Source organism: Aptenodytes patagonicus, chromosome 6 (assembly GCF_965638725.1).
Source record: "Aptenodytes patagonicus chromosome 6, bAptPat1.pri.cur, whole genome shotgun sequence".
In the NCBI taxonomy this organism is placed as follows: Eukaryota; Metazoa; Chordata; class Aves; order Sphenisciformes; family Spheniscidae; genus Aptenodytes; species Aptenodytes patagonicus.
Genome location: NC_134954.1, coordinates 63,227,674 through 63,246,788, shown reverse-complemented (window position 1 = coordinate 63,246,788; position 19,115 = coordinate 63,227,674). Strand labels below are relative to the sequence as shown.

The following is a 19,115-nucleotide window of genomic DNA, read 5'->3' as shown; positions in this document are numbered from 1 at the left end:
AGGAAAATAAAAAGTGCAAGAATAAAAGCCACAAAATGCATATCACAGAATTATAATTATTATGGCATGATGGGTACTCCACATTTGCATACCTGTTGGCCAGAGAAAAGGGAGATGAGAAATCTGGGTCCCAGATTTGAGGTTAGAAGGTACCATTAGGTCATTTCTTCTGACACCCTGTGTAGCTCTGGCCACAAATTTCACCTGCATATGCCTAAATTGAGCTCAGTAACTTGTGTTTGGCTGCTGCACCTTTTTGAGGAAGGCAAAAAGTTTTGAACTGAAGGTCTGAAGCAAATGGGCTGACTGTGCGCTTTGCTGGCTTGTTCTAATGGCAGATCACCTCCCTGTTAACAACATGTACTTTATTTCCTCTTTGGATCTGGCTTCAGTTTTGAGTGGCTGGGTCTCATTTTGCCCTTCTCTGCTAGATTAAGGAGCCCTTTAGTTACCAATATTTATTTTTTACAAAGGCACTTATATGCTCTTGTCAAATCAGTACTTAGGCTTTTTGATAAAGTAAAAAGCTGAGTTTTCCAAGCCTCTTTCTCTAAATCATTTTTCTACTGCCCTTGAATATTTTTTGTGTCTGTTTTCTGCACACTCCAATTTTTCACCTGTATTCCCTTGTCAAGCTCTCTAATGCCTGAGTGTGATTAAAACAGTCTTCCACCTCTTATTCACCCTCCTCTGTTCATACACCTGGCAGTTTCATAAACTCTTGTGTCATAGGAGATCATGCAGAATTGCCTAGCCACTGTGACCACTAAATCCTTTTCACAGTTGCTAGTCTTGGGATGTAATCTCCCAGTCTATACATAGAGCCCTTTTGTTCCTTGCTCTTTAATGCACAATATCTTACAAAAATTTGTTTGTTGGGTCCAGCTCACCAGCCTAGAGTATATCACTATATATATAGTGAGGCTTTGGCCTCACTGGTAATTACTATTTGGGTTATCCACAAATGTTCGTTAAGAAGAATGTTGATACTGGGCTAGTACCAGCCCATCTGGGACCCTGCTAGAGTAGCAAGTTTGTGAATGATTTCACTCTGAGGACTTTTTTCAGTCCAGTAATTTATCAGATTTTAATCCATTAACATATATGTTCTTGAATCTGATTTTAAAATTAACTCTCCGCAATACGTCATGTGGTATTAAAACAAACACCTCAGAAAAGTCTCTTTCATTTATGTCATATTTATCAACCAAAACTTGTGGTTTCCTGAAAGAATTGTATATGCTTTATTTGCCATGTCTCTGGAGATCTATGTGGGCTTCCACTAGTAATCATTCTTATTTTTGCAGCATTTATAAAATGTATCCTGATCAGCACCTTAAAACTGTCCCCTGGAAAACATCCACATTACTGAGAGACAATGCAGAGAACAAAGCCAGTGTTATGCTGCCTTTCTTTCTGTCTTCCAAATGATACCGCCCAGAGGTTGTGGTTAAAATGAGTGATGGATAGAGCAGAACGGGAAGAGGTGTATTTAATTTCATTAGAAGTTGCTCGGCTTCTAGTTTGTAATTGGTTTGTCTCTGCATAACAGTCCACATCCACCACATCTAAGGAATTTTGTCTGGCATGGAAAGTTGTGGCTTTCGAAACAAGAGCACTTTGGTCTTTCTCGTGTCTAAGCACAGAATTATTTGTTAACTTTCCAAAAGCAGCACACTGTCATTTCAAAAAGTGAAAGGGAACTGTTTGTGAAAACGGCAGTTATCTAGCTCTTACATGCTGCCCTAAGAGCTTTGTGTAGCCAGGAGAAAGATGATGCTCTTCTGGAGCAAGAAAGAACCAAGAGAAACGTCTGATAGGCATCCAGCTAGTGGTTGTCCCACTGTATTGCCAGTATAGTTTCTCCCTTTTCTTGTATGATGTCCTGATACTGAGGGGTCTTATGATTCACACAAGGTTACAGGGAAATCCTAGCCCAAGGCTAGAGCCCACCTGAATGGGTTTGGAGCTAATGGAGGAATCTGCTGTTTCAGGCCTTCAAGTGACTCTGTGCCACACAGAGGATGTGCCCTCTGGTTATCTAGTTGAGCTGGGAATCTCCACGCCACTTACGAATAATAGGCATCCAGGTAGGACAGGCATCATATAAATCCCCAGGCAAAAAGAAATAACCGGGAAGCGGTCAGGTATTTTTTCCCCCCTTTGTAACTGTTCCTAGAGATCTGAACCTACAGTCCTAGTACTTCTGCTAAGCTATCAACGTAGAATCAGCCCCCAAATTTGATTTGAAGTCCATTAAAGAAAACTTGGCTGGAAAAATCATTAGCAATTCTCTTTGCTATCTATTGCACTCAAAGGAGAAAGACAGTTTGGTCAGGGTATTGGCTTAAACTGATTAATAGAATTGTTTGTCCAAAGAAATAAATACAGATATCTGAAAGCGTGTTAATAACAGTGCTCAAGAACATGTTAGGTCTTGATTATTTTTTAACAAATCGGGATGAACTGCAACAGATAAGTGTTTGCTGCACTCTAAAATGTCATTGAAGGGGTAACGTGGAGTTCTGCCGGCTGATCTCTGAACTGCAGGATGTGCTCCAGGAAGGAGTTTGTGTTTCTTTACTGAGGACAACAGACCATCTGAAACAGCTGTTTTTCTCATACAGCATGTAACTGTGTTTTTAATCTATGATTAAAATGTATCAGTATGTGATAGAATAGTGTTAGCTAAAAAAAAAAAAGAATTAAAAAGGAGATCTCTGAAAACAGGACTTGAGTGGTTTATTCAAAATAAAAGGGCAGTTAAAGTAGTGCCTATATATGGTTATACTTTCAAAGAAAAATACATCTGTACAATGAAATTAAGGGCTTATAACATTTCAGAACTCCAGTGTTCAGAGATGACAGATGAAACGACTCAAGAAGCACCTATAGCTGGCTTATTCGCAGCATCCTGGAAATGTCTTTTTGAATTTTTCCTCAAACCGAAGCCGGCAGGAGTTCAGCCCCTCCATTTGCTGATCTGTCCACACGAATGAAGGGAGTTACAGGGCACCACTCTTGGTTCTTGGGTTTGAAATGTACTTTCAAAGCAGCCTGACATCTGTATGAGCTAGAAAGAGGCCTGGTCCTGTCTACAGTTGTGGACATTACAGCACTCACAGACAGACACATTGAAATCTAAACGTTGAAAAACTGCAATAAATGAGGATAGACTTAAACTGCAGGGTGGGTGGGTGGGTGGGAGGGAGAGGCTTCAGTGAAGTTCATTCTCTTAGTGACTGTGAGACCCTGTGCCCTGTAGGGTTGAGCATTAGAAGTCATGTACTCTTCCAGGAAAACAAGGGTCATTAGACTGGAGAAAAATGGTATCTGCTCAGTTTAAGGCCTTATCTCAAAAAAGGGACCAGTACCAGGTAATTTTGAGGAAGAAGCAAGAACCCCAAAGTGGGTAACATGCAATTCGTAGGAAAATTGGAGATATGCTTAATGCTCTGGCGATGAGCCACAGGTTTTTATCAGCTCTGCCATATATTTAATAATAATTCCAACTAATATAACTGGGTTATTCTCATTAACCATATAAATACCCAGTCTTCCCCCTTTATTTAAATCCTTAATCTCTTGATCCCAATAATATCTTCTGGTGATGAGATTTGCAGACTGATCATACACGGATTTAACTGTCTGCTCCATAATGTGAGAGCAAGATCCAAACACTGTCTCGTCTGGACAGAGTTGGGTTCAAGCTTGCCAGATTTTCCAGCTATATTAAAGCCCATCTGAATTTTGCCTCCTGCATGCCTAGAGTTTTCCAGCCACATGGAAGAAACTGCATTAAATAGCTCCTATTTTCTGTAGCAGTTTGTGAGATCATCTTACTAACCAGTTGCCTCAGCTACGAATTGTTGCAGAGAGTAGCGTGTTGAATAACTTTTCGGAGCAAATCCAGGTTGGTTTAAAGAACACAGAGAGGAGGCTGTTCCTTGCTAGTTATTTTGAGAATAGGGTAGAAAGAGGATCTAATGTAAATCTCACCGACAGTGTCTTGAGAAAAATCCTGCAAGCCGGAGCATTTAAGTGGTTTGGTTTCTTCTTTGCTTTTGTTGGAGGTTTTCATAGACTGACATGACTGATGGTGGGTACAGCAGTAAGAAATGCCAGATGAGCAGAGCATTCCTCTTTGGGCCAGGCAGGCTAGAGAGGTGGGGTCTGGTAGTTAGATCTTTGTTGCTGTCCTTCAGGATCTCCTCTGACTAAGTGTGTGACCATGGCAAATCCTTTAGCACTTGTGTGTTTTAATTCACCCAGCTGAGAGAACAGGGCACATCTGTTTCAGAACATTACTTAAAGCTGTATAAATTGCTTTGAGACCAGTGGATGAGACATACATGTTATTGATGCTCTTCCTTCAGGAGCATGGAGCGCTGTTACCACCATCAGTAGGGCAGGTCCAGGGAAAATGCCTACTCAGCTAATTCACAGGAATAACTACAGTTGGATATGGCCCACACCTAGAGGCATCGTTATCTAAGCAGAGTGGAAAGCATCCACAAGTCACCCCAATTTCTGCCTCTTACAGCCAATGAAATAATTAGTGGTCCTGGTGCATGCAGTTCCCTGAAGAGTACCAGCTGTCAAATGTTTCCAATCTAACACCTCATCCATACTGCCTATGCTCTTTTGCTCTTTGGTAGGGCAGTTGGGAATGGGCTGGAAGTCACAGATTAAATATTCTGGTGCAGGTTCAGACATCAGCAGATATATTTGCTCAGTATGGTTTCTCCTCTGTTTCAATAAATAACTTCTGCTTTGGACTGAATGGGCACAAATAAAACCATGCTTAATTAGGCTAAAATAACACAATATTTTACTGGCTTCCAGCATCCTTACCAACCCAGGCTACTGTGCCTTGGAGTAAAGTGTGCAACAGATGGATCACTGCCAGTAGACTCCAGAAGACCATCCAGCACATGACCTCGCAGAGAAATTCTTTTTTGTGTGCTATCTTCTCGGCTGGGAAGATGTTTATAGGAATAGAAGTTTGTTAATCTGTAGTATAGCTCTGTGCAGAGGAGGGAATTCTGCAAATTAGGATTTTAGATTTCTGCAGGACAGAGTTTTAATTAGGAATATATTGAAGTATCTAGGCAGGAAAGGGTCCAGCAACATACGTGGTATTAGCTGGCTTAGGTCAGAAGCTATGCTCAGACTCTGCACAAAGCAGAGAAAGGTGAAAGTGGAGGGGGAGCAGATGGGTACTCTCTTATTGTGTGAAATCTGGGTACAGAGCTGCATTCTGGGTTAGATGCCAAATCAGTCATATTCTGAAAACAAAACCTTGTTGGGAGAGGAGCTCATACCTTTTTTTTATAGCATCCCCTCAAGAATTTCTAGTACTTTGCAGTTAAATATATAGTGGTCCTAATATTATGTGGGATTGAATAACTGTGCTCTACAGAAAGAGGAATTACTTAACCCGCTCATGAAATGCAGACATCTCTAGGGCAGCGAATAACTAACAGGGCTCACAGCACCATGTGACAATGATGGGAGAGGGCAGAGAGGCTGGCAAGCCCTTCGTTTCATTAAAGGAAGCGATGAGACCTCTATTCGCAACACACAGCAGGTGGGACGGTGCTTCTCAAGGTCCTATTTGATAGACTGATGCACAGTCACCGTGACTGATCTGCTTCTGAAATAAGAAGTGCTGAATCGACCCAGCTATGAATTCAAGCTCTCATTTTTGGGTGCCAGGCATTATGTATCTGATCCCTGATACCCCTGCTGACTCAAGACTGGCAGCACCTCCTCCGTGGCACTCTGTAGCCTCTGCCCGGGCTGGGCGAGTGCTCCTGGGCTGGCTCTGGAATGCCGTCCCTCTGATCTTCCCCATTCAAAAGCAAGCCCCAAGTCATGCCCATGCAGTCGCTTGTCTGTGGTTAATGCTGGTGGGTTTTTGCTGAATGCCATCCTTCAACGACTTGATTTCCATACAGCAAATGAAAGGAGATAGCACGTAATCCAGCTAAGCAAGCCTCTTCCTTTCCAGGTGATAGGGAGTGTTTTTACACTGCTGAATCTTGCAAATGAAGTCTTCAGGGAAATGATCAACAGCATGGAGCGCTGTGAGACAGGGAAGTTCGCAGAGTGATTGCTGCTTACAGAAGGAGAAGCGGTGTCTGCAGCTGTAGGCTCAGCTTAGTGGCAAATTATGATCTATTGGAGGGAGGAAAGCAAAGCAGCCAGGATAACCCAGCCGAGGTTGTTATTTGTTAACAAGTTTCCTTTTCTGTTTACAGTAGAATATAATAGACTGCCTTTTCTTGGAGCCCTGTGGGGGCCAGTCATTAGCTGTTGCTCATATCCTCTCCTCTGAGGTGGCCCCAGAGCCCAGGGCAGGCAGGCTGGTGCCAGGCTCGCAGTACATCTCTCATCAGGGCTGTTCGGATGAACCTTGGGGCAGGTGGCTCTCGAGCCTCTTGCACTGCCTGTGGGAGCTGCACACTAGTCTCGCACCTCCCATTCCCTGTGTGTCACGTTAGAAAGTCCCTGCCTTATGTGGCCTCTTCCTCCCCCCTGGCTTAACTCCCCAAAGATGCTCAGGTAGCCTGATCTGCAGTCCACAGGTCTCTGGGTACGAGGCTGTGGGGAAAAAGACTGTGGCTCTCTCCAACAACATGAAGGATGTTTTCTGAAAAACAAAAGCCAAGTGCAGCCTTGTGCTGCCACCCCTACCCCAGCGTGGGACGACTGGAGCCCAACACCTTTGGGGACTGGCATGTGGAGGGAGTTGCCTATTTGTACCAGCAAATGGTCATGCAGTTGAGAAGAGGAGATTTGCTATTTCTCACTGGCCTGGCCTGAAAGAGAAACTCCTTCTGCCATGGAAAATCCTGAGCACACAATCCTTGTGGGAGGCAGAAAGTAACAATCTGTTCAAGCACAAGATTCTCCTGACCAGCCCGGCCTATTGCAGAGAAGTTCCTGCTATTTTCCTGCTGGCACTGGTGTGAATTATAGTGCAGATGGACCCGCTGTCCTTCACTGGAGTTTCTGTCTGGGTAATGTTTTCTAAGCTGCAGCATTACTGGGTAAAATAGGTCAGAAGTATCATCATGAAAAGAAGGAGGATTCCTCCTCCAACCTAAGCAGAGCACAGAAAGAGGCACTTGTGTAGCTCATACAGAGTCAACCTGATGGATAACATCCTATCCAGGGACTGTGCAGGGCTATGATTAGAGAAATAACCAACAAATTGGGCTTGCTCACTTAGACCGCTAACTCCCTACAGCTGTGCCCTGCTTGATGCAACAAGCCGCAGTCTGAGTTAGAGCTAAGGAAGGTGTATTCCAGCTGCAATACAGGTAATTTTTTTAATGTAATAGATAACCCCACAGTCTCTTTTTCAAAACCCCTTTGTTTCTGTCTTGTGTCCCTATAGGAAGAGTGCCAGAACTATGTCCGTGTGCTGATTGTTTATGGCAAGAAGGTTTTTACCTGTGGTACCAATGCCTTTTCGCCGGTGTGTTCCAGTCGACAGGTCTGTTTTGCCTCTTTTGCAGTGACGGAGAGGGCTGGATACGTGCTCTGGGGAAGGCCAGTCATTTGGCAGGGCATCATGGCTGCAGAGAATATGTTCCAAATGTAGCTGTTCTGAAATAGTTTTGGGCTTGTTCTTTGGGCCCCTTTGGGCTGCTTTGGGGCAGTGGGTGTACCTGCAGGTGGGGAGCAGAAAACTCATGTTATGGGTGAGCTGGATCTGGACAAAGTGCTGCTCATGTGAACCTTGGGTATGCTGCTGAAAATGGGGAATATAGATAGGCTTAGCTGTGAGCACCTCCTGAGCTGAATACTTAAATGTTTCCTTAAATAAATGGCAAAACTCCCTTTGGATTCAAGGAAGGCAGGAGTGGGTCCAGAGCAATGTTTATTTTTACATTTTTTAATGCCAGTGTACATTCAGGAGGTGTCTATGGAAAATTAGAAACCTGTGCTAGCAGCAGGAGCACCTGATTACACCGAGTGGGTTGGGGCCTACAGGCTTTATTGGCAGGGGAATTACTCTTCTTACAAAGCAATAGGATCAGCGAAGCTTAGACACAACTTCTTACATCGGCAAACGATGGATGTAAAGATCAATTTACAGTCACTGCTGGCATTACTTTCTTATAGCTGCCTGTTTTTTTAAAATTGGGGTTTTGCTCATCGGTAGTCATGGGCGAACTGAACTCTTTATACCAGTAAGAAAGCCAGATGCTCTTTAAATCACCTCTTCTCTCCTTTTAAATACAGGTAGGAAATCTTAGCAAAATCATTGACAGAATTAATGGAGTGGCTCGGTGCCCGTATGACCCCCGGCATAACTCGACAGCTGTGATTACATCACGAGGAGAACTCTATGCTGCAACTGTAATTGATTTCTCTGGACGGGATCCTGCTATTTATCGCAGCCTTGGAAATGTTCCCCCACTTAGGACAGCACAATACAACTCCAAATGGCTCAATGGTAAAGTCATGTGGGTCGTATCTGAGAAAGAAGTGTATTAAAGTCAACTTGCCAGGCTTGTAAATCTTTTCCTCTATTTTCATATTGGGATCCAGAGTTACGATGGGGAAGGGCTTCCGGTGCAATAATCGATGCAGCTTAGAAGATGTTTAAAAATAGCCTGGAAGTATTTCAGAGAAGTTGATTTAGAATATGGAAAGTGTGTCTTGCAGGCTACTTAACACATATATGGGTTTCTGTCTTGTGAGATGACCAAATACATCCTTTTAACAAGAAAACCACTCAAAGATTTGAAGATCAAAATGAACTTAAAGCAACTTAAAGCAACTGTTGACCCAGTTCTGCACAGTGTTAAGCACCCTCTACTTCCGCTGTCTCAGCTGAAGATGGTTGGGTTCAGTGCAAGATCAGTCCGAAAATGAGAAATTTCACAGCGAGTTATGTTCCATGTAAACCCATGCTGTTGTGGATTTATAGTTATTAAAAGCAGCTGTTACCCCAGTGCGATAATACCCTGCATCAAGCAAGCTATAGAATTTCAACCAGTAATTCCTGCACTGAGTCCACACCTTCTGTGCCCCCTTCTGACTGGGGCAAAGCACATCTTGTCTGAGCAGACTGTAGTGACGGAGACCCCAGTATTCCCCCTCTCTCCTTTGACCTGGGTAAGTTAACAAGATATTCAGAATCTTTGCATTGGATTTCAGGACCTTTCAATCAAAGATACGAGCAGTGGGACTGTGCACTCTCTGGAGCTTAATGAGACTGAACTAGGCTTCTGCAGGCATATTGAAGTCAGTATGGAGATCCAGGGTTTAGGAGAAGGATGTCATCAGGCAAGACTGTGAATTAGGACCAAAAAGCAGCATAACCCGTATACACACATTAGATGTATGTGCCTCTTGTCTGCACATGAATGAAGAATTCAGAAGGAAGTCACATTCGAACCGGGGAGTTTAAGGAAAGACAAACAGAAACTGAGTTTCTAGTCTGTGATTGGAAAAGCTAACATGACTCTTGGATTTATAACCTTGCGCAACATTGGTGACATTGAAGTAATTTCATCCTGTTCTGGCTACTTTTCAACAAGAAACAGAAAACTTGAAGATGATTCAGAGAAGAGCCATGGAGTGATTTGAAGCTTGGAAAGCCTGCCTCACAGTGAGAGGCTTAAGGAGCTCAATTTATTTATCTTTCTGAAAAGGAGATAAAAGGTGTTTTGTTCATGATATGGAAGTACTTACATCAAGAAAAGATTTCTGGCAGGATAAAGTTCTTTAATCTAGCAGACAAGTCATGACAAGAGCCTGTGATTGGAAGCTGAAACCAGATAATGTCAAATGGAAAAAGAAGTACAGGTTGCAGCTGGGGCAGTCTTTAGTCATTTGAACAAGCCACTGAGGAAAGCCATGTGACATTGTCCAGTAAGATCAGATCTTCTTCGAAAGATGTGGTCTAATTCACCTGTTAGTTACAGGATCCGATGGTGGAATTACAGGGTGAAATTCTCTGGTTCATGTTAGACAGAAGGTCAGATTGGTGATCACAACGGTCCCTTTAAGGTTCACTGTTTGTTTGAAGGAGAAAGTTTGATGCGACATGCTTTGCAGTGCCCTGCCCTCTGTACCATCGTCTGCCTCCCAAACCTGCCTTGCAGCAGCAGCAGCTCCGACTCTTCTCCTTTCACTCCTGGGCTGCAGCACTAAAGGAATTCTGTACTTTCTTTTTTTCTTCTTCCTTTGAGCATTACTCAGAAATGAACATTGTAAAAGCACCCTATAAAACCAATAGGGGTTTTTTTGTTCAGTCAAATATTATTCATTGGCCAATCTTTTCCCTTTGCCAAAGAAATTGTTGGGATAAAAGACCGTACACTTTAAAGCTTTGTTAAATACCCAATTAAAATATTCACTGCAAAACCAATTCCAGGTTCTTTTCAATTCTTGTGAAAATAATAACAATAATTCTAGGAGAAAAAGAATTAAGGAGAACTTGCTTCAATACTGTCAGTCAGTGGTGTAGTTTTGTTTTACGGACATAAGATAATCTTTTGTGCCTAGAAACTGGAAAAGCTTCATGATAAAAGCCAGATGTGATTGCGCTGGGAGAGTAGATTGAATGTTTCAGTGCAGCAGTCTGGGGAATCGGGCGGATGCACGCAGCATATTTAACACATCATAAGGTGCACTTCAGAAGTGAATAGGTGAAGGAACCCAATGGGAAGGCTTTATGTTGTAAAATGAGTATAGGTACAGAGAATAGTCATGCATATGCAAAGTGTTGAACTCTGCTTTCACTGAAATCAGTAGCAGCTTTGCCAATAAAGTGGGGAAACAGTGGGGTCTTTCCACGATCTGAAAAATGGAACTAGAGCTGTATCCCCATATATCATTATTCCCATCTACTGTTTTTATGTCCTCTGCTGACTCCAAACTCCATGTGGTCCCAGCTTTGACAGCCTGCGTAAAGGGAGCTGGCAGCGCAATGCATTGAGCAAGTCAGTGAGCACGGATTGATTTCTGACCTGTATAAATATCTTCAAATGTTTGTTTTTCAGAGCCTAACTTTATTGCTGCCTACGACATTGGTTTATTCACCTATTTCTTCTTCCGTGAGAATGCGGTAGAACATGACTGTGGGAAAACAGTGTATTCTCGTGTAGCAAGGGTTTGCAAAAATGATATCGGAGGGAGATTTTTGCTGGAAGACACATGGACAACTTTCATGAAGGCCAGGCTGAACTGCTCCCGTGCTGGAGAAATCCCTTTCTATTATAATGAATTGCAAAGCACCTTCTACCTTCCTGAGCAAGATCTGATCTATGGTGTCTTCACTACTAATGTGTAAGTTGCACTGGTTTTACTGCCCTTCTTCTATCCCCAGCAGTCTGAGACTGACAATATCCTGATTTCTTAGACAGTCTGAGGATTCATTTTTGAAACATTCTTTGGTTAACGTGAAGGAATCGGTAGGTCTGTGTTATCCATCATGGCAACATAGCCTTTAGGACATTTTTAATCCATGGTTCATAGATTCCTGGAGTCCATAAAAGGTGACTGTGCAATTCTAGGGTAACTTAATTTGATATAAACCTGGGCTGTGACAGCCTTCGGACTTTTTGTAGTGGCAATGCTACTTGTGTAGTTCAGAGAGCTGGTCTCAAAATGACCCAACAGAAAAGCGTAATTAATTTTCAGCCAGGTTAACTGCCTGGACAATCCGACACAATTGTGTGAACGCTGGGGCTGGCCCATGAGATGGACAGGTACATATGCTTGGGAGAGAAGGACTGGAAGGAGGAGAACAAGGCAGATGGGATCACAACAGCCTAGACTGAAATCAACATAAATTGCTGTTGAACAACACTTTATAGAAGCAAGGTCACGCGGCCCACACAGCATTTGACATTTCCAAGGGGGACTGTACCTCTGCTACAGACTGTTTCCGGTCCACAAATCAAAAGCAGCGTTGGAACTCCGAGGGGAAGGCACGATTTCTGAAACTTCATAATCACCTCTTCTTGGCTTGATATTGAGAAAACTTGTAATTGGAACGATTTAGTGTAGCTGTGAAAGCAGGAAGGAGAAGAGGAGTTAATTAAAAAACATATTAAAAAACTCATAATGTATATTTTTAAGTTAGGAAAACTCAAATAACTGTTTCTCTGAAGCCCAAGGCTAGGATGATAAGTTTCAAGCTATAACCAGTCTGCATGGCATTGAGTTTCAATAATAGGTGTTCTCCAGGGGGGTGTTATCCCGATGTGTAAACTAGAGAATGAAAATCTGAGTTAGTTACTCCACATGACAAACACTCATAGTGCCTTTCTCATGCTGGGTAGCCCACTTCTTTGGGGTTTTTGTGTGCAGTGGAGTACTGTTTAATATGAATAAGGGTCTGGTCCCAAGAAGCCCACAGCAAACCAAAGTAGTGAAGCCCCACTAAAGTACAGGCCTTCCTGTTTTAATGTGTCACTTGCTGGTGTGACAGGGCTTGAACTTCAGCCCTTGAAATCACAAAGCATCAGCGCCAACTTCTTGAGCTAAAGCACTGTTGGGACTTTCACTATGACAGTCAACAGAACCCAAATGTTATTCCTGCTCTGTAAATGCCAAGAAGTAGATAAGTGTTTGGCCACCCTCATCCATCTTCCATGTTTTGTTTCTGCACTACTGTTGCCAACGTCAGCCAAAAGTGAGCCAGTGGAGAAGCAGCTAGAAAAAATAAACATGATTGAGCACTGCACCTTCACTGTGGACTTTGGGGAAAATCTGTCCTCGGATTGAAAGGAGCATAAGTCTTTCTCTAAAAACACTTAAAGGATGTTAGCCAAAATTCCTGAACATTAAAAGGAAGCCTGGCTACTGCTTTGGACATTTGAGATGACACTTCCCACCCCCCACAATCAGAGAGGACTTCTATGCCCATAGTGATAATGTTTTATCTGTCCATTTGTCCATTCATCCAGCCAAGAACAGAAGTTGGAAATGGGAAAATTATTAATAACTATATTATATTTATCAAATTGGTATCATTTCTGGAATATAAGGGGGAAGACATAGGCTACCTCTGATTGGAAGAGTTCCCGTCGGCTGTTTCTGTCTCCCAGGTTTAACGTGAGACATGATGAGTGTTACCCATCTCCTCTGGGTTACACTTAAGTCACTCTTCATACGTTACGGGTGTACGTTCTCTCTTGTATCTTCAGAGGACAATATAATATGTAACATTTGTGTAATTGAAGAAATGAGTTATTGATAATAGCTGAAGTTAGATCAAGTAGCGTTTTGGGTCTACAACACGATGTTCTTTTGAGAGTTCAAAGAGAAAATGTTCCAATCTGTCATCCAACTAGAGAAACAATAGTAATTATTCTTTTAACTTCCACTGGGACTTATATCATGCTGCATGAGCTCTGCATACCAAAGAGGGTTGATGTATGCTCCAGTCTGAGTTTCTTTATAATAGAATACCCATGCACCACAAAGCTATGATTTTTTTGTTTAAAGGTATTTTTATTTTGAAAGGATCATGTTTAATGCATTTAGGGTCATCTTATAACAAAGGGGTATTAGTGGTTGTGGTAACACCCACATACAGATTTATTGCTTCATGTTATGTTATACCCAGCTGAATCGGTGGGAAAGAGAGCTTTTTGGGGAAGCTGCTGATGAAATATTTAAGAAGTTTTTATTAAAATTTTTCTGGGAGGTAATGGAGGTGATGTTAAAAGCTCCTTGAACTTAACCCATTCTCTAAACCACCCAGTTAATCACAGGAAGCAGGAGGTGGGAATAAAGGAGGTTGCACTTCACACCAGGACAACACAGGGGCCAGCTGCACAAGTTGATGTCACTGGCTTGAGACTGGGATCAAACTTTTCATAGGAAGGGATGGGAAATATGCCAGGCCACAGACGGAAAGGAAAACAGGCCACAGATTCCTGGAAAACCTCTTTCCTTTCTCCTCTCTAGCAAAGGGAAAGGGCTAAATTGTGGAGTCCTTAGCAGGGCCCTAAAAATATCATTTCTTTTTTTTAAAAAAAAAGTGTTTTTGTTAGACTAGCGGGGTTTTATTCTTTCTTTTCCTTTTTCATTTTCTTTCTCATTCTCTTTATTTTTCATGTGTGCCTCAAGGCATTTACTTGTCATCCATCATTAGCTTTGTCTTAAGAGCTGCCGTCTGTGAGCATGCACTGCGTCAGTGGTGTTCAGACAAAAGTGGAGAAAGGTTCACCCGGCGTTGCTTTGACACGTTCAAAGTGAGCTACTCCATCACTCTGGGGATAGAAGGGGCAGGGGCAGGAGCGGAGAATGGGAAGGCAAAGCAAGAAGTTCTTCCTCATGTTGTATTGCTCGGAAGAAATATGCTGTGAAAGAATCTGTTCTTCTGCTTTCCAGCCTGGGATTGTGGAGCAAGGCTTTTTTTTGTGTGAGAGAGTGTAATTATTGGTTTAGTAAAAAAAAAGTGTTCTTTTCAGAGAATTCAAATTGCTTTAATTAGCAGAAAGATACATACAGAAGGGCTTGGGTTATTTAAAAAACACCATGATGAGTCAGTCTCTTGTGCAAACCCTATTTTTAGTTTTATTCTGGTATCTTTTTCTCTAAATGTTGTTCTTTTACTTTAAAAAAAAAAAGCAGGGGGGAAGGGGAGAGCTGGGAGCAGGTTTGAATTTCAGGTTAGCACTTAGCAAACATCCCTCTTTGGGCTGGCTTCCCTGAGGTGCCCTCACCATCTGGGAGGTGCCCTCCAACCCTCTTGAGGCAAAAGAGGCTGAGCCTGCTCAGGACCTTGCAGAAATGGGTCCTCTGTGACTGAAATGGGACAGCAAAGGCCGACTGATCTGTGTGCGAGCCACAGAGACTGGGCAGCAGAGAATCCCTAAAACAAATTCCCTTCCAAAGAGTCCTTCCTACAGCGGCAATTCCCTAGCCATGCCTCCCCTGGCTGGTGTGTGCGTGGTAAACAGCCTGCCCGAGACAGATGCTATTCCCAGCTGGGAACACAAAGAATTGAACTGTGATCACTGAAAACAGGGGCTTTCACATATTAGCAAGACCTTTTTGCGTGCTGAGCTGCTGTAACAACCAGCCTGGTTTGCACTGTCACCCTTTCCCTTCCCCTGCATGCGTGTGCGTGCATGTGTGTATTTTATTTTTATATATATATAAAAAATATTAGGGGACATATTTTATAGCTGAAGATTTCAGGAGCCTATAGAAACAGAATTTCACCTTGAGAAACACCAAGAGATTAAAAATTAGGTTGTTTGTAATCAATAAAGATGGATGAGTTGTTAAAAAAATAAAAACCAGACACAAATAATCCATGCAAATTAAACTGTATTCACCTTTCTTGTCAGAACTACTTCCGTGGCCCTTAAATCACAGACATTTTAAAACCAAGCTTAAAATTAATTCTCAAAATTGTCATGCAAGCCATCTGCATTTTACAATTTATTTATTTATTTTTACTCCCTGTGAGATTGGTATCACTGTACATCTACCTAGCAATTTATATGTATTTTATTTGAGTGGAGTTTGATGTCTGTTATGATGAAAATGTCAATGTTCTAATGATGAAATTGATTTTTTTCTCCCCTTTTCCAGAAACAGCATAGCTGCCTCAGCAGTGTGTGCCTTCAATCTGAGTGCCATTACTCAGGCATTTAATGGCCCTTTCCGTTACCAAGAAAACCCAAGATCAGCCTGGCTGCCAACGTTAAACCCCATCCCTAATTTCCAGGTACTGCTGCTGCCCTTCAGTTTACTCCAGTCCCTTTTATGTTCTGTCACTCCAACGGGTTGATTTGTGTGGGGCTCATTTTTCCAGGTAGACCCACGGTGCAGACAAATTGTGTTTCTCCACATTTATGAGTGGTATAGTCTGTGGCACTCCTTGTCACATGTTATTGAGACCACAGGATTCGTGGCAAAAATTGAATGGTTTTACCGATAATAAGAATGTTCAGATTTTTTATAATAATGAATAATTTATATCTCTGTTACGCTCATCACTGACACGTGAACTCCGAGAATGTGATCCTCACAAGGGGACATAGAAACATGTCCCCACTGAAACTGGGAAGGATTGAAAGCTGAAGCCGGACAAAGTCAAACTAGAATGGAGACAACCTATATTTTTAAACAAGAAAGGCAATTAACCACTGTGACTGTGTAAGGATGTGATGAATTTTCTATCACTTGATAGGGCCCCTAAGGCTACCGGCATTTCAGTGCAAGACACGGTAGCTCAGCCAGAAGTTATGGACACGTTGCAGCAGTAATGGTGGAAGAGGACACATGAGGATGGTCACAGTGGTTCCTTCTCATCTTAAAAAAAATTTTTTTTATGAGTAAGCAGTTTTCCAGGGTTATAAGTTAAGGCCAATTTGAAAATTACAGAACAACTTCAGTCGCTTTATGCCCAGATTCAGTCAGTGCGGTGCAGAGTATGTGTGTGACGGCCCCAGCAAACCTGAGTCTTCTGAAGCATGAGCCCATTTTACAGCTCAGTCCCTTCCCACCTGGGGAATCCTAGGGAGGATGGACTTGTCTTCCTGTCCTTGCTTCCCTGTGGTGAATCATTTCAGCCGAATTGTGTGAATCTGGCTCTCATTTATTGTGGCAAAGGTGCTGAGGCTGCCTGCAAATGCCATCTGCCTTCAAGCTGGTGATGTCAGGGACCTTCCAAAAAGGACTCTGCAGTTGCCTGAAATCACAGCAAGAACAGATGGGAGGCAGGTCCACGCTGCAGGCAGGGACATGCTTAGGTTCCTGCTGAGGAACCTGATTTCTCCCCCTGAATTCCCTCATGGCACCTGAGTAAGGGCTTCTGCTGTACAAGGTGGGACAGGATTGGGCTCTCAATCACCCCGTCAGCTTCGTACACTCAAAACCAAGTACCAAAGCTTCACTGAAGGCCCAGCCCTGCCAAACATGGCCAGGCTTTTTTTTTTTTTGCCTTTTTTTTTTTTCTGAGTTTAAAGGGAATATTAAGGTTAACTGAGAATCAAGGACTTTCTGTCCCTTGCTGGGCTAACCCAGGAGGAATAGAAAAGGACTTTGGAAAGCATTTCCATGTAGTGAAAAGTATCAGATAAAATGTGGAGTGCAAAGATTGCAGCAGCAAGATGAAAGAAAAGAGCCAGAGGAAAATAAGGAAAGGAAAAGGAGGTATGTGGCAGACAAAAGGTAGATTGCAAGAAGAGATTAAGATGTTTTTCAAGTACAGGAGGAACAAGAGGTCAGTGAAGGGCCTTTAGGAGATGACAAGGGTAATTTAGCGACAGAAGAGGCAGATACTGCAAAAAAAATTAAATTAATTTTTTTGCCTCAGTGTTCACAAAAGAAGATGAGGGAAGGATGCCAGATTTTTTTTTCTTGCAGAGAGGAAGGAGAAATACTGAAGGATATAGAAGATCAGGGCAGTGCAGATAATCAGGAAATTAGAACAAAACAAAATAAAACCAAACCAGAAGGATGCTGTGTCAGCACACAGGCTGCCAATAGACCAAAAGGATTATCTGTGACTTGATGAGAATAGAAAACAAAACCAACAATGACATTCCTGCCACTGGGACTCCTCCTTCAGTGATGCTCTAGAAAGGAAAGTGAACGGGAAGAAAAGCAAGACAGTAGTGTAAACCAGGAATATAGGAGACAGCAGAAGAGAGAGATCTAAAAACTCTGGGATGAGGCAGTCATGAAATTAAAAAGACCACTGCAATAGAAAAAACATTAAAACCCACCTGAGGACACATCAAAAACCCACTGATGTTTCCTTAGTCTGGCTACTCAGGAAGATGCCAAAGTTGATAAAACGTGGCCATGTTCATAGGTGGTGGGAATTAGTGAACCCTGTTCACCTAGTTCACACAAGCTCCAAAATATTGTAGGGCTTAGTACACCAGCTGTTTGGATCCGTATTTATTGTGTAAATGTGAGCTAAATTCCTGTCAACTTCATTTTAGCACGTCGTAAGGGAAGCTCTGCACGGTGCACCTCGGAAAGGCAGCCACACTGCAAAGAGTTGCTTTGATGCATATTGAGAGTATGCACATGGGAAATTTGTACACTGTAGCTGGAATGCTGTAAATTGACATCCTAATTCACAGTATAGTAACTTCTCTTCCAAGGAAAGCCCAAGCACCTGAACCCAAAATGAAGGAAAAGAAATTTGTGGGGTTTTTCTAGTGAAATTACTCAGGTATGAGCATCACTTAGTGATGTCATCTGTCTGGCCTTCTGTAAGGCCTTTGACACGGTCCCCCACAACATCCTTCTATATTATTTATATATATATATATATTATATAACATATAACAACATCCTTCTATATTATTAATATATATATTATATAACTAATATATTATTAATATTGGAGTGATATGGATTTGATGGATGGACTGTTTGGTGGGTGAGGAATTGGTTGGATGGTCGCATCCAGAGGGTAGTGGTCAATGGCTCAATGTCCAGATGGAGATCGGTGACGAGTGGCGTCCCTCAGGGGTCCGTATTGGGACCGGTACTGTTTAATATCTTCATCAGTGACACAGACAGTGGGATCGAGTGCACCCTCAGCAAGTTTGCAGATGACACCAAGCTGAGTGGTGTAGTTGACATGCCTGAGGGACAGGATGCCATCCAGAGGGACCTGGACAAGCTCAAGAAGTGGGCCCGTGTGAACCTCATGAGGTTTAACAAGGCCAAGTGCAAGGTCCTGCACCTGGGTCGGGGCAACCCCTGGTATCAATACAGGCTGGGGGATGAAGGGATTGAGAGCAGCCCTGCCGAGAAGGACTTGGGGGTACTGGTAGATGAAAAGCTGGACATGAGCCAACAGTGTGCGCTCGCAGTCCAGAAAGCCAATGATATGCTGGGCTGCATCAAAAGAAGCGTGGCCAGCAGGTCGAGGGAGGTGATTCTGCCCCTCTGCTCTGCTCTGGTGAGACCCCACCTGGAGTACTGTGTCCAGCTCTGGAGCCCTCAGCACAAGAAAGACACGGACCTGTTGGAGCGGGTCCAGAGGAGGGCCACGAAAATGATCAGGGGGATGGAACACCTCTCCTACGAAGAAAGGCTGAGAGAGTTGGGGTTGTTCAGCCTAGAGAAGAGAAGGCTTCAGGGAGACCTTATTACAG

The 19,115-nt window shown here is 42.9% G+C and overlaps 1 protein-coding gene across 4 annotated transcripts in view; it reads left to right on the top strand.

Moving 5' to 3' along the window:
• The window catches only part of SEMA5B (semaphorin 5B), a 276,934-nt gene that overhangs the window by 198,002 nt on the left and 59,817 nt on the right, over window positions 1-19,115 (top strand). For all 4 annotated transcript variants that reach the window (XM_076342971.1, XM_076342972.1, XM_076342974.1 and 1 more), the window contains exons 8-11: window positions 7,406-7,504; window positions 8,257-8,470; window positions 11,028-11,313; window positions 15,583-15,718. In XM_076342971.1, the coding sequence (XP_076199086.1) occupies window positions 7,406-7,504; window positions 8,257-8,470; window positions 11,028-11,313; window positions 15,583-15,718 (735 nt within the window). The remainder of the gene's footprint in view (window positions 1-7,405; window positions 7,505-8,256; window positions 8,471-11,027; window positions 11,314-15,582; window positions 15,719-19,115) is intronic.